Source organism: Caretta caretta, chromosome 2 (assembly GCF_965140235.1).
Source record: "Caretta caretta isolate rCarCar2 chromosome 2, rCarCar1.hap1, whole genome shotgun sequence".
Lineage (NCBI taxonomy): Eukaryota > Metazoa > Chordata > Testudines > Cheloniidae > Caretta > Caretta caretta.
This window is the reverse complement of record NC_134207.1, coordinates 141594084-141619044: the sequence shown is the minus strand read 5'-3', so window position 1 is coordinate 141619044 and position 24961 is coordinate 141594084. Positions and strand designations below refer to the sequence as shown.

The window sequence follows — 24961 nt, the reverse complement described above, 5'->3', positions numbered from 1 at the left end:
CCTGATGTGTCTTAGGACTGCATTAATCTTTTTTCACAGCTGCATCTCTTTGGCAGCTTACAATTATCCTGTGATCAACCAAGACACCCTGGTCTTTCTCCTCCTGTGTCACTTCCAACTGATAAATCCTCAGCTTATAGCATTCTTCTTGTTGTTCATCCATCTTGATCTGCAAGTCTTCCTTGTAAATTTTTTGACCTTGCTTGTGATGCAGGCTTCTGATAGTTTCTGTATCTTTGACTTTAAAGTAATTCTCCACATTACTTTAAGTTCTCAAGTCCAGTCCATTTCCCTAACTAACTCGCTTAATTTTTTTTTAAAGTTAGCTCTTTTGAAATCAAGGATCCTAGTTGCAGACCTATTTTTGTTTATCCTTCCATTTAATTTAAACTTAATTAGCTCATGATCACATGAACAAAGTGTCCCCTACAACCAGTACTTCTATGAGGTCCTCACTCTTCACTAATGCCAGATCTAAAATGGCATCCTCTCTTGTTGGTTCGGTGACTATTTAGTGAAGAAATCTGCCAGCTATCATATCCAGGAAAATCTGGGCCCTACCATTATTAGTAGCATTTGTCCTCCAATCTATATCTGGGAAATTAAAGTCTTCCATAATCACGCAATTCCCAGTAGTATTTATTTCATTAAAACATGAAAAGAGGTCTCTGTCCATATCCAGATAGGATCCTAGGAGTCTGTAGCAGACCTCAAGAACTATCACAAGGACCCTCTGGTAGTTTTCTTCCCCAAAATGATTTTGACTCAGTCTTTTTTTTTTTTTTTTTAAAAATCCATTCCATTCCTTCTAATTTCTTTACAGTCTACCTCATTGTTAATACTTCATCACCTTTGCCTTTATTTCTGTCTTTCCTGAGGAGCATATACCTTTCAGTCCCTGTGCTCCAGTCATGACTACTATTCTACCAAGTTTCTGTTATCCCTATAATATCTGGTTTCACTTCCTGCACCGATAATTCTAGTTCCTGCATTTTGTTACCCAGGCTCCTTGCATTGTTGTGCAGGGACCTTAGCTGTTTGTGTGGCTTCGAGATTCTTTACTCGATTAGGTACAGTCATTCTACTGCCAGCATTGCCTACCTGACTGTTAACATAAATGGATTGGCACTCTCTTTCCTCTTAATACCCATTCTCTTACCCACTGCTGTTCCTTTCTCCAATGCTATATTCTCCCTCTCTTGATTGCCTCCCCACTCCCACGCATCAGGCGTGAAGATTACGTAAGCATCTCCCAATCATCCCCCCCAGATTCCTAGTTTACAGCTCTTTTAATCAGTTGTGCCAACCTCCATTCCAGAAATCTGTTTTGCTCCCACCTCAGGTGGAGTCACATGAACAGTCCTCTATTCATGCATGCTTCCCAATAGTCGAACATCCCAAAGCTCTCCTTATAGCACCATTGCCTGAGCCATCTGGTGATCATCACAATCTTGTCTTGCCTTCGTTCTCCTCCTCCCACTGAAGATCACCTGAGCCTCCATTTCTTTAAGTGTCTTCCCCAGCTTGGCATAGTCTTCTTTGATAACATTCTGGCAAGAACCTAGCAGTATTATTTGTTCCCACGTGAAGGACAGTCAGTGGATTCTTTCATGCTCACATCAGGATACTCTTCAGCCATAGGTCCACAGCCCATATCTTAGGTCCTGGCAGATAGCACACCCTTCTGTTCTTCGGATCAGCTCGGGTGATAGGCTTGTCCATCCTTTTTAATAGGGAGTCCGTATTCCCTGTTTACAGTCCATCCCTCCTCCCCATTCTGAGCCAGAGGAGACCTTTGAGGAGCAAGAGGCAAAGGTGAACAAAAGGAGATAAGCCTCCTCACAAACATCTTGTCATCATCACTGGATGAGACATTAATGCTACCACTGCCATTATTAGCTGATGACATTACATAATTCCAGGATCTAATGAAGTGGGTGACTGACACACTGCAAATTCCTGAAAGAAGTCCAGAATTCCCATCGCTAACTCCTGGATATATTGCACACCTCTACTTCAGAATGGGTGGCACTGCCAATTAAGGAAGCTCTCCTGTAGCCAGCCATGTCCATCTGGTGAACTCCAGCAACAGCCTCCCCAAGATGCAAGAGGGCTGATTTAAAAAACAGAAAAAAACCCCACAACTTTGGCCAGGGTTTCGGAGTTTTTATTTTGTCATCCAGCACCAAATTCTTTGGTCATGGACATAGTCCATGAAAGGGGCAGGCAGCATACCCAAAAAACCATGCCTTATAATACGAACCAGAAATATCTGGTCGTATTTGGTCATAAGAGCTATTCATCAGCAACACTTCAGTTCAGGGTAGCTAATTACGAAGCACAGATGTCAAAATACTGAATTACAAGAAGTTTAATTCTTTTGTTGATCAACAAAAGGAACACTGAGAACAGTTCCGCACCATAATAAAAGTGTGAGCTTTTGGCAGAATCTCACCTCAGGCTTCCCTTGCCGCTGTGGACACCGAGCCAGGTCTGTTTCCATCTCAGTAGTTATGAGACAAGCTTCCTGGCTTCAGTTGCCTGGGTTTCTGCAGGAGGTACAATTTACTGTGCAAGCTTTACCTTTTAATGGCCAGAAGCTTTTCACAGATTCCACAGATGACTCGCTTCATACCCTGAAGGACTCTAGGGCAACACTTAGCTCTTTAGGGATATACATGCCTGCAAATAAAAAGAAATTTAGCAGTTCTCAATTACAAAGATCTGACCTTCCTCAGTTTTCCACCTTTTGTAGGCCACTGGAATCACAAGCTAAGATGTGGAGGTTTTCAAAGAAAAACCTGCAACTACCTCAGCTGCTTCATCCCAGCCTTCAGCATCGTCCAGTTTTGATGATTTGATCGAGAGTCCACCTGATGAGCAGGTTTATCAGCTACATGATATGACCCCCTCCCTCAATTTGAACAATGCTTCTCTGTATTTCATCAAGCCTGAGAGGCTTGGACAAATGGGTATTGAAGGCCGTTACTTCGGACTATCCAGTTTACCTCCACCCCGCCATTCCAATTCCCTTCCGTGTCCCTCTTCAGGAACCCCTCTCACGAGCAATTGCTGACACTGTAAATCTCATCATTTCTAAGTCTAGGGCCATGGATCCAGTCCCACTTCAGCATAGGGGAAAAGGGTTCATTCAAGTTGTTTTCTGATACCCAAGAAAAAAGGAGGTTGATACTAGATCTCAGATCATTGAACAAACATGTCAGACATCTAAAATTCAGGGTGGTGTCCCTAGCAGATATAATTCCCTCCCTGGAATTAGGGGACTGGTTTCCAATCCTTGACCTCAAAGATGCCTGCTTCCACAATTCATCCTTCTCACAAAAGATTTCTTCATTTTACTTACAATCACAATCATTGCCAGTACTGGTTCCTGCCCTTTGGCCTGCCCATCCACTCCAAGCATGTTCTCAAAAATCATGGCAGTCGTAGTGCCTACCTCTGTCGTCTAGGAATAACTATCTTTCTGTACTTGGACGACTGGCTCCTCAAGTGTCAGTCATATCAGGAGGTATGGTAGGCAGCTCAAACAACTTCACTGTTCTGAAGTATAGGCCTGCAGATAACTCTCAAAGTTGGTGTGTAGCCAATCGGATAGTCATCTAAGCTTGTTACCTCCTGGGTATATACAACCCCATGGCGGACAACCTGAGTAGACATTTCTCCCTTAATTAGAGTGGGAGTTGTACTCTTGCGTCCCCAGTGAAATATTCCCAACTTTGGGATTTCCAGAGGTCAGTTTTATTTATTTATTTATTTATTTTGCTGTGGAAGCCAACAGGAAATGCAGGAAATTCTGTTCCAGCCTGGGGCTCAGTCCTCACCCTCTAGGAGCTACTTTCCTCATTACGTGGACAAAAGGTCTTTTTTGTGCATATCCTTCAACTCCATTGCTCTTAAAGGTCCTTATCAAGATCACACAGGACCAATCTAAAGTAATTTCAATTGGACCAACTTGGCCAAGACAAGTTTGGGTTATTTACCTCATCAAACTTACTTCTCACCCTTTGTGGTGGTTTCCAATCAAACCTTAATTGTTGTCTCAGGATGTGGATCAGACTTTTCACCCAGTCTGAATATGCTGCAACTACAAGCTTGGTTTCTTAATGGTTTTAGGGAGTGGAGACCACATGCTTATAGGAAGTACAAAAGATAATGTTAAATAGCAGAAAGGAATCTACTAGACATACTTACCTTCAGAAATGGAGAAGATATAATCTTTGGTGTAACCGATCCCAATCATCTCTTTCATCAATCTTGGATTACCTGTTGGAAGTAAAAAATTCAGGCCTTTCTATGCGTTCCATCAAAGTTCATTAGGGGCAGTAACAGCTTCTCATGTGCTAATAGAGAGTTTCTTGGTATTTGCTCATCCAACCACAATGAGATTCCTAAGAGGATTTATCAATCTTTTTTTTCCAGATTAGAGCCCTTACATCACTCTGGGATCTCTCCCTGGTTCTTTACCATCTCATGAAACAACCCTCTGAGCCATTAACTTCGTGCTCACTACTACCTCTGTCTATGAAGACAGGCTTCTTGGTAGCCATAAGTTCTGTGCGAAGGGTTGGGGAGAAGGGGGCTTTAATGGAAGGCTCTCCCTTTACTTTGTTTTTCATGGAGAAGTTATCTTTATGACCTCATCAAAAGTTCTTACCTGAGGTGTTCTCTGAATTTCGTATCAACCAAACTGTTCACCTTCTGTTTCTTTTCCTAAGCCACATCAGTCTACAAAGGAGTGTGCTTTTCATACACCAGGTAATAAGAGGGCATTAGACTTTCACTTGTATGATACTAAGCCATTCAGGAAGACTCCCTAGACTTTGTTTATATTCCAGATATGTGTGAGGGAGCCCCTGTCTCCACTAAGAGATTTTCAAAATGGGTCTCTGTATTATTGCCTGTTAGGGGAGAGGTAACCTCAGCGAAACCGTAAGAGTGACTGTGCACTGTACTGGATCACAGTCTATGGCTGTAGTTGTACTCAGAGATGTTCCCATTGTTGAAATCTGCAGGGCTACAATATTAATCAAAGCATTTGATAATTTGCAAAGGGGTTAAGATAAACAGTGTTGTGAATTGATTTAATTTCAAATATATGCAGTTTTCTTCAGTAAAATAGTCTTCCAAGAACATTTGTTTTCTTCATTTTTTCCCTTGAAACGGAAATATTACTTACATGTATATTTCTTACTAAAGGAGCTGGGAGACATAGCTCTTCAGATCACAAAATGAGAACTTAGAATCCCTCAGTCACAATCAATTAAACTATGTGAGCAAAAATAATTGGAAATAATTTTTTTTTAAAACTAAATATATTAACATAAATGTCTTCTTTTTAACAGGGAAAATTTATTGGCAGACTGTTTACAGGGTTGTTTTGTGGTCACATGCACACTCTGTGCATTTATCAGTCTAGTGTGGTTACGTGAACAGATTGTCCATGGAGGAGCACCACAGTGGTTGGAACAAAATCAACAGCCACCAAATGGTCTTGGCCAACAGAATGAGGTAAAAGTTTGTAAACTGTCCATTGGTTTAAATTAAAGCTGGGAGGAGGGAGGGGATGTTCACATGGAAAAATTAATGGTAAAAAACCTGTCCATTTCAGCTTAATACATTTTACTGCAAGGGGATCTTACTTCTACATGTTCAAATATACACTCCTATGTAATGAGGAGTCCAGTGGCACCTTAAAGACTAACAGATTTATTTGGGCATAAGCTTTCGTGGGTAAAAACCCACTTCTTCAGATGCATGGAGTGAAAATTACAGATACGGGCATAAATATACTGGCACATGAAGAGAAGGGAGTTACCTTACAAGTAGAGAACCAGTGTTGACAAGGCCATTTCAGTCAGGGTGGATGTGGTCCACTCTCAATAACTGAGGAGGAGGTGTCAATACCAAGAGAGGGGAAATAGCTTTTGTAGTGAGCCAGCCACTCCCAGTCCCTATTCAAGTCCAAATTAATGGTGTTAAGTTTGCAAATGAATTGTAGTTTTGCAGTTTCTCTTTGAAGTCTGTTTTTGAATTTTTTTTGTAGCAGGATGGTTACTTTTAAATCTGTTATTGAATGTCCAGGGAGATTGACGTGTTTTTGTATTGACTTTTGTATGTTACCGTTCCTGATGCCTGATTTGTGTCCATTTAGTCTCTTAGGTAGAGACTGTCTGGTTGGCCAGTGTACATGGCAGAGGGGCATTACTGGCACATGATTGCACATATCACATTAGTAGATGTGCAGGTGAATGAGCCCTGATGGTGTGGCTGATGTGGTTGGGTTCTATGATGGTGTCGTTAGAGTAGATATGGGGACAGAATAGGCAACGGGGTTTGTTATAGGGATTGGTTCCTAGGTTAGTGTTTCTGTGGTGTGGTGTGTAGTTGTTGGTGAGTATTTGCTTCAGGTTGGGGGGCCGTCCGTAAGCGAGGACTGGCCTGCCTCCCAAGGTCTGTGAGAGTGAGGGATCATTTTCCAGGATAGGTTGTAGATCATTGATGATATGCTGGAGAGGTTTTAGCTGGGGGCTGTACGTGATGGCCAGTGGTGTTCTGTTGTTTTCCTTGTTGGGCCTGTCCTGTAGTAGGTGACTTCTGGGTACCTGTCTCACTCTGTCAGTCTGTTTCCTCACTTCTCCAGATGGGTACTGTAGTTTTAAGAATGCTTGATAAAGCTGTTGTAGGTGTTTGTCTCTGTCTGAGGGATTGGAGGAAATGCGGTTTTATCTTAGGGCTTGGCTGTAGACAATGGATCATGTGATGTGTCCTGGATGGAAGCTGGAGGTAAGTATAGTGGTCAGTAGGTTTCCGGTATAGGGTGGTGGTTATGTGACCATCGCTTATTTGCACTATAGTGTCCAGGAAGTAGATCTCTTGTGTGGACTGGTCCAGGCTGAGTTTGATGGTGGGGTGGAAATTGTTGAAATCCAGGAGGAATTTTTCAAGGGCCCCCTTCCCTTGGGTCCATATGATGAAGATGTCATCAATGTAGTGCAAGTAAAGGAGGGGCACTAGGGGACAAGAGCTGAGGAAGTGTTGTTCTAAGTCAGCCATAAAAATGTTGGCATACCGTGGGGCCATGTGGGCACCCATAACAGTGCCGCTGACTTGAAGGTATAAGTTGTGCCCAAATCTGAAATGGTTGTGGGTGAGGACAAAGTCACAGAGCTCAGTCACCAGGTGTGCCGTGACCTCATCAGGTATACTGTTCCTGACAGCTTGTTAGTCCATTCTCGTGTGGAATATTGATGTAAAGAGTTTCTACATCCATAGTGGCCAGGATGGTGTTTTCAGGAAGAACACCAATGCATTGTTGTTTTCTCAGAAAGTCGTGGTGTCTCGAAGATAGCTAGGAGTGCTGGTAGCGTAGGGTCTGAGGAGAAAGTCCAAATAGCCAGATAATCCTGCTGTAAGAGTGCCAATGCCTGAGATGATGGGGCGCCCAGGATTTTCAGATTTATGGATCTTGGGTAGCAGATAGAATACCCCTGGACTGGGCTCTAGGGGTATGTCTGTGTAGATTTGTTCCAGTGTATAGCAGGGAGTTTCTTGAGCAGATGATGTAGTTTCTTTTCTCAGTGGGATTGGAGGATAGTGGCCTGTGGAATGTCGTGTTGGAGAGTTGCCTGGCAGCTACCTGTTCATGATGTAGTATGTCGATTGCAATGGATTTTTTACCTTCAGTCCATTTGGTATGATGTCCATCTGTTTGCACTTGGAGAGGAAGATGTCTGTCTGTATCTGTGTGAGTAGGAGCCAGTAGGAGAACACTTCAATCTCCCTGGACATTCAATAACAGATTTAAAAGTAGCTATCCTTCAAAAAAAGTCAGAGAGAAACTGCAGAGCTACAATTCATTTGCAAATTTAACACCATTAATTTGGGCTTGAATAGGGACTGGGAGTGGCTGGCTCACTACAAAAGCAATTTCCCCTTAGTATTGACACCTCCTCATCAATTATTGTGAGTGGACCACATCCACCCTGACTGAAATGGCCTTGTCAACACTGGTTCTCCGCTTGTAAGGTAACTCCCTTCTCTTCATGTGCCAGTATATTTATGCCTGTATCTGTAATTTTCACTCCATGCATCTGAAGAAGTGGGGTTTTTTAGCCATGAATGCTTATGCCCAAATAAATCTGTTAGTCTTTAAGGTGCCACCAGCCTCCTTGTTGTTTTTGTGGATACAGACTAACACAGCTACCCCTCTGATACTTAGTCCTATGTAAATTCACCAGGGTAATGTGATCTCAGCTGTAATGTGTGCAATATACATTCCTGAACCATTATAAAATGTAGAATCTTACAGTAATGTTTACTGTGATTATGCAGTAAATAATTTTCTAGCTATCTTGGTTCTTATGACCTTCTATGTATAATATATTAAATCTTTTTTAAAATAGGATTTAGTGCTTGTGAAGTTGAATTTGTAACTATGATAAAGCAAGTTTGAAGTGTTATGGTCAGGTCATTTTTTTTTAAAATGACTACCTGAAAAATATTTGTTTCTGATAGAACAAAAGTTTTCACTGGTCTGTGGACAACTGGGTGGTCAGTGGAACACTTACTGGTCATCTAGAGAGAGCTGGCTTGTCATGTGGTGCTAGCTCTCCTTTCCAGCCTTCAATTACATTAAAGAAACTAACAATATATTTTCCTAATAATACTTCCACTTCAACAGAGTTGTTTCTGAGAACATCTCTTAAAGCTGTGTTCAGTACTTTGGTAAAGTTTGAGTCCTCTGTGCTAGAATCCCTTTTAAACAGTATGTTCTGAATTATTTATTTTATTTTTAGATTTCATTTTTTTCTCCATAACTATTGATGATCATAAGGAGAGATTGATATTCATCAGGAGAGAAATTGGCTATTCACAGATTTCTGTCAAATGCACAAACTAAAAAAAGACTTTCCCCAACTTTTTCATAAGTATCAATTGTAACTATATAGATACAAAATTTTAACACAAAAGTATGGTTCTTCAACTTGACAGTGTTCTTCAATAATGTATCTTTCTTACACATCACTAAATTGAACCTCTAGAAGTCCAATAAGATAGCGATACTGTCAACATTTTAGGAGGTATGTCATTGCCAAAAGCAAAGGCTTGTGTTTTATGATTTAAGTGGAACCAAAAAAATTGGCTTTTAACATGTTTGTTTTTCTGGACATTGATCAAAGCACAACAATACTTTAAGTAAAATTGCACTGAAATCTTGTCCCTGCAGGCTCAGGGGTTAGGAAATGGTGGAGGTGAAAATGCTGCACTTGATCAACCTGCTAACCCACCTGCTGAGAATGCAGTTGTCGGCGAAAACCCAGAAATTCAGGAAGAACCGGGAGATGAGGAAGAGGAAGACAATGAAGATGAAGAAGATGCTGTAGTAGAAGATGCAGCAGATGCAAACAATGGAGCCCAAGGTAACAGGTGACACAGAGTAGGAGCATTTCCCTAAAATTATCATATAAAATAGTTATTGAAAAGAAGTGAAAATGGAAATTATACTTTTTCCTGGCTGACATCTAAATTGGTAAATAACATACATAGGGAAACTACCAAGGAGAGTAGGCTCAGTTCAGCCTGCTTACCTCTTCTTGTGTGTGTTGCAATGTTTATGTAGTTTATTTTTTAATGAGCACTGAAACACTTTGCAGTTAAGAAAAGCCAAAACTATAAGCAGCTCTGTGGTTTCAGGTATCCCTACAATAAGAAACTACTCTGCTTCTGTTGTCAAAAGGCAAATGGCAATAAGGAAATATTTGGTTTAACTTTTGAGGAGAAATTAAACTGTAAAGAGAATAATTACTTTTAAAATGTTCTTTTGACTTGTATCCCCATCTGACATACTGAGTGAGCTAAATGGTATGCAGTTGGTGTTTTTGCTAGTTTAAATCATAATACAGCTCTTACTAATGTGCTGCTTTGGGTCAGTTGATAGCTTTAACAATTATAATATCCCCGCAGATGACATGAATTGGAATGCTTTGGAATGGGATCGAGCAGCAGAAGAGCTTACATGGGAGAGAGTGAGTAAGAGCCATTCTCCTGAAGTATTCTGAGCTTTCTCAGTCACTGACTTATATTTGAAATTACTTTAAACCTAATGGAAAATTGGTTCTGATACTTTGATTTCATGTAAAATTTGACGGTGATAGATATTAGTGACTCCAAAAAGTAATTATGTTAAAAATACTGTATACCATATTAAGGAACAATTTAAAAAAGCATTTCCTTGATTGCTGTGAAGAAACATAGTTAAGAACATCTTTCAACAAGGCACTCTTCTGAGATCTTCAGTTTCGCTCCTAAATGTGCCAGTAGATGTTAAATGGTGCATAGCTTAAAAACTAATCTTTCTGTGAGTGTATGTATAGATAGAGTAAAAATAAGTATACACTTTTATAAAAACAAACAAGAATATGATCAAGAATGATTTCCAATATAGGCTTATCTCATTTTGTTTTCTAGTTTACAAATTCTGTAACTAAAACTTTCTTGCAATCTGTAGCATGAACAATAAGGAGATGGAAAAGGTCCTCTGTTAACAATACAGAATGCTATCTGCATTGTCTTGTTTAAAAGACATTTGGTGAAAAGGACTCAATATAAACTCAAATTTCTGACCCTTTCTTACCTATTGGACTTCCCTGAAAGGAGTAATTAGCTCTTTGTTTTCAGCATAAACATTATGCTCACTTTTTCTAGTGTTATATACATATTCCAGAACTATCTTGCGTACTTGAAAAATATTTTAATTATTTTCAGAACTTTTCATGAATATGTACATTGTCTTCAGCATTTTACATACATTGGATACGTGCATTGTCTTCGGCAGTTTAAATGCAGTGGTCTCAGAAACCTCTCTTAGGGTATGTCTGCGCTACGAAATTAGGTCGATTTTATAGAAGTAAATTTTTAGAAATAAATTTTATACTGTCGATTGTGTGTGTCCCCACTAAGCGCATTAAATCGGCGGAGTGTGTCCTCACTACCGTGGCTGGCATCAACTCGCAGAGCAGTGCACTTTGGGAAGCTATCCCACAGTTCCCGCAGTCTCCGCTGCCCATTGGAATTCGGGGTTAAGCCCCCAATGCCTGATGAGGCAAAAACATTGTCGCGGGTGGTTTTGGGTACATGTCGTCAGTCTCCCCTCCTTCCTTCCCTCCCTTTGTGAAAGCAACTGCAGACAATCATTTTGCGCCTTCTTTCCTGGGTTACCTGTGCAAGCATGGAGCCCGCTCAGCTCACCACTGCTGTTGCGAGCATTGTAAACATCTCGCGCATTATACTGTAGTAAGTGCAGAACCTGGCTAAGAGACAGCAGCACGAGGATGATTGTGAGGAGGACATGGACACAGACCTTCCTGAAAGCATGGGTTTTGGCAATTGGGACATCATGGCGGCAGTGGGGCTGGTTGATACACTGGAACGCTGATTCTGGGCCCGGCAAACAAGCACAAACTGGTGGGACCGCATAGTGTTCAGGTATGGGATGATTCCCAGTGGCTACAAAACTTTCGCATGCATAAGGCCACTTTCCTGGCACTCTGTGAGTTGCTTTCCCCTGCCCTGTAGCACAGGAATAACAAGATGAGAGCTGCCCTGACAGTTGAGAAGCGAGTGGCGATAGCCCTGTGGAAGCTTGCAACACCTGACTGCTACCGGTCAGTCAGGAATCAATTTGGAGTGGGCAAATCTACTGTGGGGACTGCTGTGATCCAAGTAGCCAGTGCAATCACTGACATTCTGTTGTCAAGGGTAGTGACTCTGGGAAATGTGCAGGTCATAGTGGATGGCTTTGCTGCAATGGGATTTCCTAACAGTGGTGGGGCAATAGACGGAACGCATATCCCTATCTTGGCACCTGACCATCTTGGTAGCCAGTACATAAACCTCAAGGGGTACTTCTTATTGGTGCTGCAAGCACTGGTGGAACACAAGGGATGTTTCACCAACGCCAACGTGGGATGGCCGGGAAAGGTGCATGACGCTCACATCTTTAGGAACTCCGGGCCGTTTGAGCAACTGCAAGAAGGGACTTACTTCCTAGACCAGAAAATTACCATTGGGGATGTTGAAATGCCAATAGTTATCCTTGGAGACCCAGCCTACGCCTTGCTCCCAAGGCTCATAAAGTCATACACAGGCAGCCTGGACAGTAGTAAGGAGCAGTTCAACTATAGGCTGAGCAAGTGCAGAATGGTGGTAGAATGTGCCTTTGGACGTTTAAAAGCTCACTGGCGCTGTTTGCTGACTAGGTTAGATCTCAGCGCAACCAATATTCCCATTGTTATTGCTGCTTGCTGTCTGCTTCATAATATCTGTGAGAGTAAAGGGGAGACGTTTATGGCAGGGTGGGAGGTTGAGGCAAATTGCCTGGCTGCCAATTTTCAACAGCCAGACACCTGGGCTATTAGAAGAGCAGAGGTAGACGCACTGCGCATCAGAGAGGCTTTGAAAACCAGTTTCATGACTAGTCAGGCTATGTTGTGACAGTTGTGTGTGTTTTCTTTGCTGCAAACCCACCCCCTTTGTTGATTTTAATTCCCTGTAAGTCAGCCACCCTCCCACCTTCGATCACAGCTGGCAAAGAAATAAAGTCACTATTATTTTGAAACCATGCATTCTTTCTTTATTAATTAAAAAAAAAAAGGGAGATAACTGATAAGGTAGCCTGGGTGGGGTAGGATGGGGTGTGGGAGGAGGGAAGGACAAGGCCACATTGCTTATTGTAGCCACACTACAAATCAAAACTGCTTGAATGACAGCCTTCTGTTGCTTGGGCAATCCCCTGGAGTGGAGTGGCTGGGTGCCCAGAGCCTTCTCCCCCTTCCGCGTTCTTGGGTGTCTGGGTGAGAAGGAGGAGGGCAGGCAGTTGTACAGTGGATGCAGCGGCAGTCTGTGCTCTTGTTGGCTTTCCTGCAGCTCCACTAGACACCTGAGCATGTCCATTTGCTCCCCCATTAGCCTCAGCATTGCATCCTGCCTCTTCTGATCGCGCTCACTTAATGCTTTCCTGGATTCTGCCACTGAATGCCTCCATGCATTCAGCTGTGCCGTATCAGTGCAGGAGGACTGCATGAGCTTGGAAAACATGTCATCGCGAGTGCGGGGGGTTTTTTTGGTTTTTTGTCTTTTTTTCTTGGCCTTCTAATCTGCAGTAACTTCAGGGACAGAGATGATAGGGGGAGCATAGAAACATTTGCATCTGCAGGGGGATAAAAAGGGAGAGTAAAATTTAAGATGATACATTTCTGAGAACAAAAGGGAGACTCTTTCACAGTGAATCAAGCAATTCACAGCAGACAGCACACGTGCTTTAGGTACAAGGTCTCATTTTGCCTTTTATATTGAGCACCTGCCAGTATGGTGACACATCACACACGGCTGGGCAATAGAATTTGGTTTCCAGGCAGCCATGGTAAGCCTTTTGGTATGTGGGGTTGGCTTCTTATGCCTTCATAACATTTGGGAATGGTTTCAAACTGCAGCGCCATCCTTTCCCATAGCAAGCAATACTGGTTGGGTTTGCCATTTAAAAGGAGGGGCTGCAGTTTTTGGGTGGATGTGTAGCACACACCTCCCCCACCCCTCCGCGTGGCTATTTGGGATGATCCTTTCACCCCTCCAGCCATCGCATGGCTATGGGATAATCCCTTTTAGCCAAGCGCAAACAACCCAGCATGGATGGGGTCCTTTTACTGTTCCCTTACAAAAATTCCCCTATTTCAACCAGGTGACCATGAATGATATCACTCTCCTGAGGCTAACACAGAAAGATAAAGACTGAATGTTGCTTGAATGTGACCAAAACCCAGGACCATTCGCTGCCATGCTTTGTGCTGTAATGATTCTAGACTACTTGCTACTGGCTTGGTGTAGTAAAGTGTCCTATCGTGGAGGATGAAATAAGGCAGCCCTCCTCAGAAACCTTCTGCAAAGGCTTTCAAAGTACCTCCAGGACAGCTTCATGGAGATGTCCCTAGAGGATTCCCGCTCCATCCTCAGACACATTAAGACTTTTCCGGTAGCTGTACTGGCCGCAAATGCATCCCAAATCAAACATTAAACACTATTAAAACACATTAAGCACTATTGCTTTTAAACCCTGTACAGTAGTTACAGATGTGCACTCACCAGAGGTGCCTTCTCTGCCTTCAGGGTCGGGGATCCCGCCTTGGGAGGGTATTGGCTCCAGGGTGATGAAAAGATCCCGGCTGCCGGGGAGAACGGATTCACCGCTTGCCTGCTGCGCATTCTCCTCCTCCTCCTCTTCCTCATCCACAAAATCCTCCTCCGTGTTGTGTGCAACTCCCCCTTGAAGGTGTCCACAGACACTGGTGGGGTATTGGTAGGGTCTCCCCCTAGAATGCTGTGCAGCTGATCATAGAAGTGGCATGTTATGGGTCTCTGACCCAGAGCGACCGTTTGCCTCCTTTGTCTTTTGGTAGGCTTGCCTCAGTTCTTTGACTTTCATGCGGCACTGCTGCATCGCTGTTGTAGCCTCTGTCCATAGTGCCCTGTGTGACTTTGGTGTATATATGAGCATTTCTTCTTTTTGATCAGAGTTCTGCCTGCACAGATTCTTCTCCCCATACAGCAATCAGGTCCAGTGTCCCCCTTTCGGTCCATGCTGGCGCTCGTTTGCGATTCTGGGGGGACTGCATGGTCACCTGTGCTGCTGAGCTCGTCATGCTGACCAAACAGGAAATGAAATTCAAAATTTCCCGGGGCTTTTCCTGTGTATCTGGCTAGTGCATCAGAATTGAAAGTGCTGTCCAGAGCGGTCACATTGGAGTGCTCTGGGATAGCTCCTGGAGGCCAATAATGTCGATTTGCATCCACACTGCCCCAGATTCAACCCAGCAAGGTCGATTTTAGCGCTACTCCCCTCACAAGGGAGGAGTACAGAAGTTGATTTTAACAGCCCTTTAGGTTGATGGAACGGGGTTGGTTGTGTAGACACATTCATTTTAAAATTGACCTAACGCAGCTAAATTCGACCTAACCCTGTAGTGTAGACCAGGGCTTAGATCTTCTGTGCCAGTCTGTGCGTTTTGAGTATAGTCCCTTCTTGATGGGGACACCCTTGAATGTAACGAGCTTGGAAGCTCATCTGAAATTTCAAAAGTAGTTTACATGATGTTGTTTATTAAGTGAAATATCTGAGAACTGAGACCTTGAAATATTAGCTTAAAATTTGACATATAAGAGAGGCTCAAACTATGAACGATTCCATTAATCTTGAAGTGATGAAGTCTCGACTGGCATAGAATATCTTAGAGGAGCAGGAAAAGAAAATACCTTTTAAAAATCTTTTTTCCTTGTTTTGTTTTTTCCGTTTTGTTTTGTTCTGAAACAAGTGTACAACTAAATAGAGGATATTTTTCTCATCTGCAAGCCCTTTCCTGTTTCAGACTTGAACAGCATGAGATATGACTGGTCTAGAACTGGGAGCTGTTTCGCCATTATACTCTTGATTGAATATCATCTGCTCTTATTCTTTCATGGGTAATACTCTGCAGCTAGAAAGCAAAATTATATTTACACAAATCTTGATATACAACTTCTCTGACCTCAGATTTCATATGAATTTAAAATTCAGTTAAATCACTAGATAAATGCTGAGGCTGCTATAAATAGGTAAACGATTCATTTCCTGAGCTAAATTAAAATCTTCACCATTCATATTCTTGAAACAGGTCTCTCTCTGAAATAATCAGTTAAATTGTAGACTGTCTTTGGTTTACATGAACTACTATACATTTAAACAATTGTGTATTAAAATATTACTGCTTTTGATTAGGTCCGTTTACAGTACTGAACTAGACAGTTTGAGTTCCTTACTGTAGGTTTAAAAACTTGTGTTGGTCTGATTGTCCAGTAGTATAAGGCATGTAGCTAACCAGGGCAGTAAAAAAGGGGTTTGAAAAAGGGTGACCTTGAAGCTGGTTGTGGGACTATGAAGATTTTTGAATATAGAACTGTGAATGAACTCAACTTTCTTTTATTCTTAGATGCTTGGGCTTGACGGATCTCTGGTTTTTTTAGTAAGTGAAGTCTTATAGTTCAAGAATAGTTTTTCAGCAGGCTTATTTTTAAGGAAACTAACAACTTGTTTTATGTAGATTTAAATAAAAAGTCTGTTCTGTAATGTATGAAGCAGATTTCAAATGTTGTATCGATGTGGTAGCTTTAAACCAGGGGTGGGCAAACTTTTTGGCCCGAGTGCCATATCGGGGTTGTGAAACGGTATGGAGGGCCAGGAAGGGAAGGCTGTGCCTCCATAAACAGCCTGGCCCCCACTCCCTATCCGCCCCCTCCCACTTTCCACCTCCTGACTGCCCCCCTCAGAACCTCCACCCCCATCCAACCCCCCCTGCTCCCTGTCCCCCCCCCCCCCCCTGGGACCACCTGAACCCCCAGGACCCCACCCCCTATCCAACCCCCCCTGCTCTCTGTCTCCTGACCGCCCTGCCTCCCCCTCCCCCCCCCCGAACCTCCAATCCATCCAACTGTCCCCTGACTACCCCGGGAACCTCCTGCCCCTTACCCAACCCCCGTCCCCCCCCCACCCCCTTACCATGCTGCTCAGAGCAGCAGGACAGCCTTATTTGAAAGCCTGGGAGGTGGGCAGGTGCAAGCCGCGTGGTGGCATAGCTGTGGGGGAGGCGGGACAGCAGGGGAGGGGCCATGGGCTAGCCTCCCCGTCTGGGAGCTCAGGGGCCGGGCAGGACAGTCCCACAGGCCGTAGTTTGCCCATCTCTGCTTTAAACAGTTTTTCTTACTTTATCATAAACTTGATTCACATGGATGATTTAATTTTTTTAATTTTTTTGGCAATCAGATACCGCTGTAGTGTGTCCTCCATAAGTGTACAATTTTCAAAAGGGCCTAAGTAGCTGTTGTAAACTTAAAGTTGCCCCAAAGTTTAGATTTTGTAAAAACAAGTTTTTGTTTTATGATCAGTAAAAATGTTTCAACTCAAACATCCACATTCCAAACAACAGTTTTTAAACAAGAAGCATTCCTCTGCACTTTTTAAAATCCAGGCATTGCACCACTAAACCTGAAATTGACTACACTGGTTGTCATTATCCTAGCTGAGAGAAATATAAGTAGTACATAAAGAACAGACGGAGAAGTACACTCAATGTTTTTTTAAAAATCACTGTTAATAGAGTACCATGTTATTAGTAACTTAGATAAACAGGTTTTGTTTATAACATAAATATAGCCACCTGTGTCCCTTTAACTATAGCAATCACAAGCAAACACTTGCTATTATTAACCAAAGTAAGAAACAAGAATCCCTTTGCAAATTAAACCTGAAATAGTTTTCCTCTTTTTCTGAAAATACAAATTCTATGTACTTTTAAAGTAAGCATAAAAAGTAGTATAACTCTTGCCATTTATATTTACAGACCTGGGTAGATTATCTGCAAAACACCCTTCCTAACCCTAGCCACAAAGAATTTCCATTATAGCCACCATTTTTACTCACAACATTCACTTTCATTTTGGGGCTGAAATTTAGAAAATTCTAAGCTTGCAACTTAGCTCATTATTATTCATTCTTACCCTAAGAACTCAGGTGCAGTTATTTGCTTATTATGTGATTTATATGTTTTTATACTCTGCTTTTACTGAAAAATGTTTTACTTCCTTCCCCAGGAACATGTCTTCTGGGTGGTGTCTTTAAACACACTGTTCATACTTGTGTTTGGTACGTATTATTATTTGTTCTTATTTCAAAACTAGCTTTTTCTTCGTGACTGCTTGATAAAAATTAGTTTTTAGACCACTTTTATTCTCAGAGAAAAACAAAGTGACTCTCATTTTTTTAAAAACTGAACCAGAATAAAAAGTGAATAATTAAATGTGAATAATAAACCTTTCTTACTAATAGTATTACACAGACCCTGCAAACACATGGATATGAGCAGACCTTAGTGGATTGCTTGCATCTTACTGTGTAATTTTAGTTCCCAAGGTGGCATGTATTGCATCCAAGACAGATATTTTTTCCTTTTTATTTTGTTACTGAAAGTAATTTTTTTGGATTTGGTTTTTAAAAGTCTGAGCTGTTGCCTAAGCTTTATTGCCATTAGTTAGAGCTGAGAACTATATATTTGTGAAATAATATTCAGGAGGGAATTTCTGGGAGTTACTTTATGAAGTTCCCCCAAAAATTGTGGGGACAGGTGGGATATAATTTCCCTGCTTTCATTCTTCCCTAGATATTGCTAAATGACCCTTCAAATGATATCTTTTGTCTCTGAGGCTCATAAAATCATTTCTGAAGGGCATATATATATTTTTCCTTTGGAGCACCACAGGCTGCACACAGTTGTCATGTATTGTTTTTAAAAAAAAAAAAAAAAGTCTCCAGGAGAACTATCCTGTGACTTTCAGTAAGGGCTTTATTCAACCCCATTCAAGTTGAAGATTGTGCTGTTCTATCAGTATATTCAGTGTACATGGGATAAAACACTAACATTTCCAGTAGTGTGCCCTTAATATCTGTTTGCTTTCTAAATGATGTTGCTTTCCTCCTTAGTTATTATTAAGATTATTTTTGTTTAAACGGAAGATCGAGTGAACAGAATCCTCAGTCTCTCACCTCTTTTCTGTTAAAGGACATCATACATGGGGTTCCGTAGGCTAATGGAAGGAAAATCTGTGGGATCACTTCATTAAATTATTGGCAGAACACTATTGTATTTTTGGTGGGAGATGTGTATTATGGTGGGCTTTAGGGGTAGAGTGTGAGAGGAACCAATGAATTCGCTGTCATAGGGACCCACAAATACCCCAGTTGGATAGGAGGGGAGCAGCAGCTATGGCACATACTGTAGTCTTGAGACTGCAGTAGTAGTCTTGGAGCAGCTATATGAGTACTCCTGTACCTGGGAGGAGGGTTTCTTCCTCCAGAGCAGCCCTGCACCAAACCAGTACACTCAGAATTGCTGCTATGGAGCAGGTTTGGCTAGAAGTGCACAAATGTATGGTGTGGTGTGGTTTTTTTAAAAGATGATAGGCTCTTCTATAACGACTATCTGCCTCCCTTTTTTGGTGGAGAAAAATTAACTCTGTCAATTGACTGACTTTTATTGTATTAACCTAGCAGTATAGAAAGGATATTATGTCTGGACCTTACCACTATAATCTGTAAAGAAGCCTTTGTTTTGGTATGTTGCATGCTTTTACCTCAGTAAGTGGTGCAACACAGAAGACTCCAGTAACAGTCATGTACAGTGGAATAATATTGTTTTGTTCTGTTTTCACACTGCTGATAAAGAGTGATTTGCATCCTTAAATGTTTCAAAAACTGTTTGCCTCTTTGTTATATTTTGGTGCAAGATATTGGGAATCACCTAACGTGAAAATATTTGTATTTTGGGGGCTTAAAAAAAAATTACTAGATACCCACTAGCCACAGGCAGATAAGGAAGATGAGGATATAGGGCTCCTCCAGAGAAGATGAGTGGCAGGCAGTAAAATGATCAGCCTGCATCATTAGCATGATGTTTCTCCTGAACTCTTACTCCTAGGGGGATTCTGCATGACTGCAGTGCCTGCAGAAAACTCCCCCTCCCCTTCCCCGAATTCCTATGCTTCCCTGCCGAAAACAGCAGGGAAGCAAAGGGAAGCCTCGTCCGGGCAAGGGGGGACACGACGATGGGCACTGTTTTGGGGGGGATTGCCCCTTCAAACAGCAGCGAGGCATGGGGGGGCACACGGCATTACGTGCCACTGCCCACCCTCATTTCTGCAAGCTCAGAGCTGCCCAGCTGAAGGAGGCTGCAGCTCCACTGACCCTGCAGCTGAACGCTGCCTCCTGTATCCTAGTGCCAGTCATGCCCCCATCTGTGTGCTTGAAGCCTTCCTGTTTTCTGTGCAACAGTGAGTGCTGGCGGTGGGTCTGGGTAAGGAGGGTGGGGGGAAATGAGGGAAGGGGGGTGGGGGGGAAGAGGCAGTAGGGAAGAAATGGGGGTGGAATAGGGCAGTGGGAGAGGAATGTAGGAGTGAGGGGAGGAGGAGGTATGGAGCAGTGGGGGAGGGGGATGAGATGGGGAAGAAAAGAGGATAGGACAATTGTGGGGGGAAGTGGGAGCCTGGAATGCAGCATCCCATTGGCAGCAGCTGGGGCTCCCCCGTTAAGCAGGCCCATCGAACCCTCATCCTCAGGACTCCTGAATTTGATTTCTGACCCTGCCACTATCTTGCAGGGTGTTCTTGAACAAGTTACTTAAACTCTGACTCAGTATACACCCTTTGCAGATCACTAGAATATTCACAGGGGAATTGTGAGGAGTTCACACTTTGTTTCCAGGGGGACTGTCAGGCAGAAATTGGGTCTGTTTTAAAAAAAAAAAAAAAAGTAAAAAAAGAAACTAAAAGTAGTTTTGAAAACCTGTACCTGAGCCATGGTCCCAACTTTTAAGGTGGTTCTCCTCTCCCCTTCTGCTATTTGCAACTTAAACAGGTCTAAATCTGAGTCTTTTGACTTTATAGAGGCTTCTAGAGTGAAGCTTCCTCTCAGCGTGTTCTCCTTCTTGCTGTGGAGAGATCCTGAGAAGTGGAGATTTTTTTCCTCCCTGACTTTACAGGGAGCCTCTTATGCTCACTAAGCCACATTGAAAGATCCTGAGGAGTGAAGCGGTCCATACCTTTCCCTTATCTTTCCTCACTGCCATCACCTACTGCCATTGATTCGATGGAAGGGATTTGGACAAGTGAAGAGTCTCTGCCAGGCATGCTGCTCCTGCTCTTTGACCTCATAGACAGGACTAGGGACTAAAGACTCCCATCCCCATCTTCCAAGTGGTCATGTGGAACAGATTAAGAGGCAGGCAATCTCCAGTTCTCTTCATGATACTGTGGAGCGGATAGAGGTAGAGAATGAGAGCTTCCAGCTCTTGCTTCCCCTTTCTGCCTTGAGGGCTAGGAGAAAGCACCAGAAGAGATGCCAAGGGGGAACATTGCCATCTTTTCTGCTTCAGACTTTTCTCTCCTAGCGCTAATAGGGTACCTGAGGGAGACTAAGAGAGCATACTTGACCCTGCTGCACCTAACCACTTATGAGTCAATACAGATGTTCAAGTGTGGAAAAGAAGACTCCCTCATGACTGCTTGATTCCTAAACTCTGGGAGTGAGTGGGAGGAATCTTTAGGATTGTGAGTGAGGTACCATCCTTGGTTCAATGATCTGGGAAAAGAGGACAAACCTCTTAAAAGCTTCCCTTCCTGACTCCTTTGTTGGAGTGTGTCTTACCTTCCCCCTGATATATCTGCTTCTTTGCTTCCTTCCCAGACACCTGCAGGAACTGTGTTTCTCTGGACAATCCCCAAATCTTTAAATTCTTCAGTTTCAATTGTCAGATTCTTAAATTATGTTTACTAAAAGGGAAAGTAACATCCAACTGATCTATGAAAGAGCAACTCCACTCTTCTGTAGTCGTTGGGGAAGAGCATACAGGCGGATTCCTTTAACAGTGTAGAAGACTTCTGTCAAGCTAATGAATGAAACTAGAAAATAAAGCTGACTCAGCACTATCAAATGAAAGCTGAAGAAGGAACAAAATCATTGTTCCCATTTTTCAGTTATAGTAATCATAGGTTGCTTGTAATATTGCAAGTTAAAAAAATTCAGAGAAATGAGTATTGAGCTACCTTACCCCTTAAAAGTTTGTAATGTGATTTATTAATCTTGAGTGCTACAGAATGTCAAGTTTTATAACGAAACTTTAAAACAATATTGGATGGATAGTTATTTTTTTGTCCACTTTGTAAAACTGGTGAAAATTCAAACAATTGCCACGCCACAGAACAGAGACTTTTCAGTATAAGTTTCACATTGCATTTGATAGAGCAATTTTTATCATTTTTCCCATTCCCCTTCATTTTTTCCAGCTTTTTGTCCTTACCACATTGGTCACTTCTCTGTTGTTGGCCTGGGTTTTGAGGAATATGTAAGTATGGTTATTTTATAATTTTGATGTTTTAAATTCTTAAAAATTTATGCAACTTAAAATTTCTGTGTTTTACTCTATAAGACAACAGAACAGCGTGGGAAGTTGTCCACGTCTTCATTCTAGGACCTTTTTTTGCTTTTAACTGTTTACCCTCCTCCCAGACTTCATTATTGTGATCCCTGTCTAAGACTCCCCCTTCGTAAGGTCACTGAATTTGGCTTTTTATATTATATTTTTATAAAGTCTAATATATTTTATTGTGGTGTTCCTTGATTGCATGTGGGGTAATGCTTCAGAAATGACTATTGGTGAATGCCAGGAAAAGGAGTAGGGTATATGGCGGCTCCTCCTGCAAGGCTGGCAGCTTTGCCATTATTTGATTTTTCTAGTGGATGCAAACTTATTTTCCGCGTTTTTGTTGAGGATGCAAAATGATTAGTAAAGAGAATTTATTGATTAACTGTTTGTCCTATTCATGTTGTAGTATAAAGCAGCCTAGGAATCTTGTAGTTCCAAATCCAAGCTGCCCAAGTGGATTCTGTCATTAATATTGAAAAAGGACTGAACTTTTTGAGGAATAACTAAAATTGAATGTAAAATGTTTAAAATATCTTTTCTTTTCTTTTTCAGGTTCAAGCATCTCACTTTGAAGGCCTAATCACAACAATAGTTGGCTATGTGCTGCTAGCAATAAATCTAATTGTTTGTCATGTATCCTTTCATAAGTAGTTGCCTGACTCTGTCTTAAATTCTGTCTGTGGATCATTATCTCTAGCCATGTTGAGATCAGGATTAGAAATGAAGCAGGAGCACTTTCTTTCTCTTTTCGCTTTGTTCTTATGATGAAACAAAGAAAAAAGGGCTGTTTGGGGTAAAATTTTGGATAAAATCTGTTTAATAGGGATTTGACCATCCAGACCTAATTTCAAAACAGGCTGCGTATTCAGAACAATAACAGCTTTGAGACTTCACTCAGCCCAGTTTTCCCCATATAGTAGTCTGTTTTATGGGAATGACGCTGGAGAGGCCTTAACATGGAATCAACTTCTTCCCCAGTTGCCTGTCAGCTAATCAGGATAAAATTTCACAAGGCCATAGACGGAATGCATTGCTTTCTTCCTGAATGGCAGATCTCTTTCTGGCGGTCAGCCAAAGAAAAGGGAAAATGTGGTACAAATATTTCCGCTCTCTTCACTAGCCACTAAAATACTAAAGGGTGTCCCTTGTTTCCCATACACCATAATAGTCCAGAAAGAATTTTCAGCAGTTTTAGGGACTGCACTCAACGTTGAACTTGAGAAACGTGCTTAAAAACTTTGCGGAAATGAAGTCATGATTGGGAGGGTAAGAGTGCCCCTGTGATCTGGTAAGGCTTGCAATTATAGTTTTTGTGATCTAGCCTAATAGACAGGTATGGAGCCATCCATTTCTCTCCTTGTGTAGGCTTCTTGTGGGCTACACAGCTGCGGCAGAGATAGAAATAGGCATACAGAATAATAACTAGGATTTGTGCCACGTGGGATGGGAAGCTCATCTACATCAGTTCTCCTATTTCAGGCAGCTTCTCAGGGTATGTTTAGCCAGTGTGGGTATTCAGACGTGCTACCTCTGCTTGAACTAGCATGCTAGAAATAGTAGTGTGAATATGGTCTCGTGAGCTAGCCACCAGAGTACAAGCCCATCTGACCCTTTGGGTACATAGTTGGAGGGCTAGTCTGTGCTGTTATCCATGCTGCCATAACCACACTGCTATTATTGTTTGAGGTAGCTTTGCTGCAGTCACACCTCCTGACTGCAGTATAGACATACCCTTAGTATGTCTTCCTTGGTTTCTGCACCAGGCCAGTAGCATTCTGAGCTTTGTGCAACTTGGATTGCTCTTGGGCAGCAGTTCACTGTGCTGCGCTGGAGAGATTGAAGTGACTGTTACCACTATCTTAAAGTTTTGAAAGTCTGAGGAGACTTGGTCACAGACAAAACTGTGTATGCTTTAAAAAGATTAAATTGATTTCTGTTTGAAGGAGTAAATTTATTCGCTATTTAACACTTTATATTTCAGTTGCACTTAAAGGCCACAGTCAGGTTGGGCCTTGTTGTGATAGGCACTGTACAAACATAGTAAAATATTTGATGCCATGTCTCTCTTGAGATCCTCTGGCCTACTAAAAGGAGACTGTGATCCAGGAATTTAAAGATATTTAGGCGTTGTGCTTAGGGTTGCAACATGTAAATGATTTAGGAGTCTAAATCTCATTTTTGACAGTCAATAGAATTTAAGCTCCTAAGTGTCTAAATCCCTTTAAAAAATTATATTTAGGCTCCTAAATCACGTACGCATTGCAATCCTGAGCACCACAACACCTAAATACTTTTAAAATGCTGGGACTAAATTTTCCAAAAAATAACAAACACGCACACACTCTAGCTTTGCTGTGAAGAGATGAGAATTTCTCTCAGACCCCATTAAAATGCATATTACATTAGACCTCTAGAGTTGTAGCTGCATTGTTAAACTCTTGGTAAATATTCCTGTATACATTTTTTTCTAAAGTGATTTCTGGCATCTCAATTTTCAGTCCCCAGCTTCAGATGCTTTGAAAGAGGGCTTGATTTTCAGAGGATGGGTGCTTAGCACTTTGACAAGCAGGTCCCTTTAAGGTGTTTCAAATTAGGCACCCAAAATCATTGTCACTTTTGAAAGATTAGAACCCCAACAATAGTATTCACAGTTTCACATTAGTGCTTGACTCTTCCAGAATTTCCTGCTATAAAAGATAGATTGTACAGTTGCTCATATGAATTGTATCATAACTCTTCTGGTCCTGTTACAACATTTCATTTAGTATATTTCCTTGACCAGAGTATGTAGGGTTTGGCAGCGCTTGTAAAATTCCAGAGATCACGTCGCTTATTGGGAGTCTGCTATATTGTTGTTAAGGTAATTATAGTCTTCTGAAAGCAAA

At 41.9% G+C, this 24961-nt stretch overlaps 1 protein-coding gene across 3 annotated transcripts in view; it reads left to right on the top strand.

The window, feature by feature from the left end:
* MARCHF6 (membrane associated ring-CH-type finger 6) overlaps positions 1–24961 on the top strand; it is a 120006-nt gene that overhangs the window by 45103 nt on the left and 49942 nt on the right. For 2 of the 3 annotated variants that reach the window (XM_048839585.2, XM_048839582.2), the window contains exons 6-13: positions 5364–5529; positions 9248–9440; positions 9985–10046; positions 16038–16070; positions 17695–17746; positions 21937–21995; positions 22629–22709; positions 24868–24936. In XM_048839585.2, the coding sequence (XP_048695542.1) occupies positions 5364–5529; positions 9248–9440; positions 9985–10046; positions 16038–16070; positions 17695–17746; positions 21937–21995; positions 22629–22709; positions 24868–24936 (715 nt within the window). The remainder of the gene's footprint in view (positions 1–5363; positions 5530–9247; positions 9441–9984; positions 10047–16037; positions 16071–17694; positions 17747–21936; positions 21996–22628; positions 22710–24867; positions 24937–24961) is intronic. The other variant, XM_048839584.2, reaches the window with a different exon arrangement.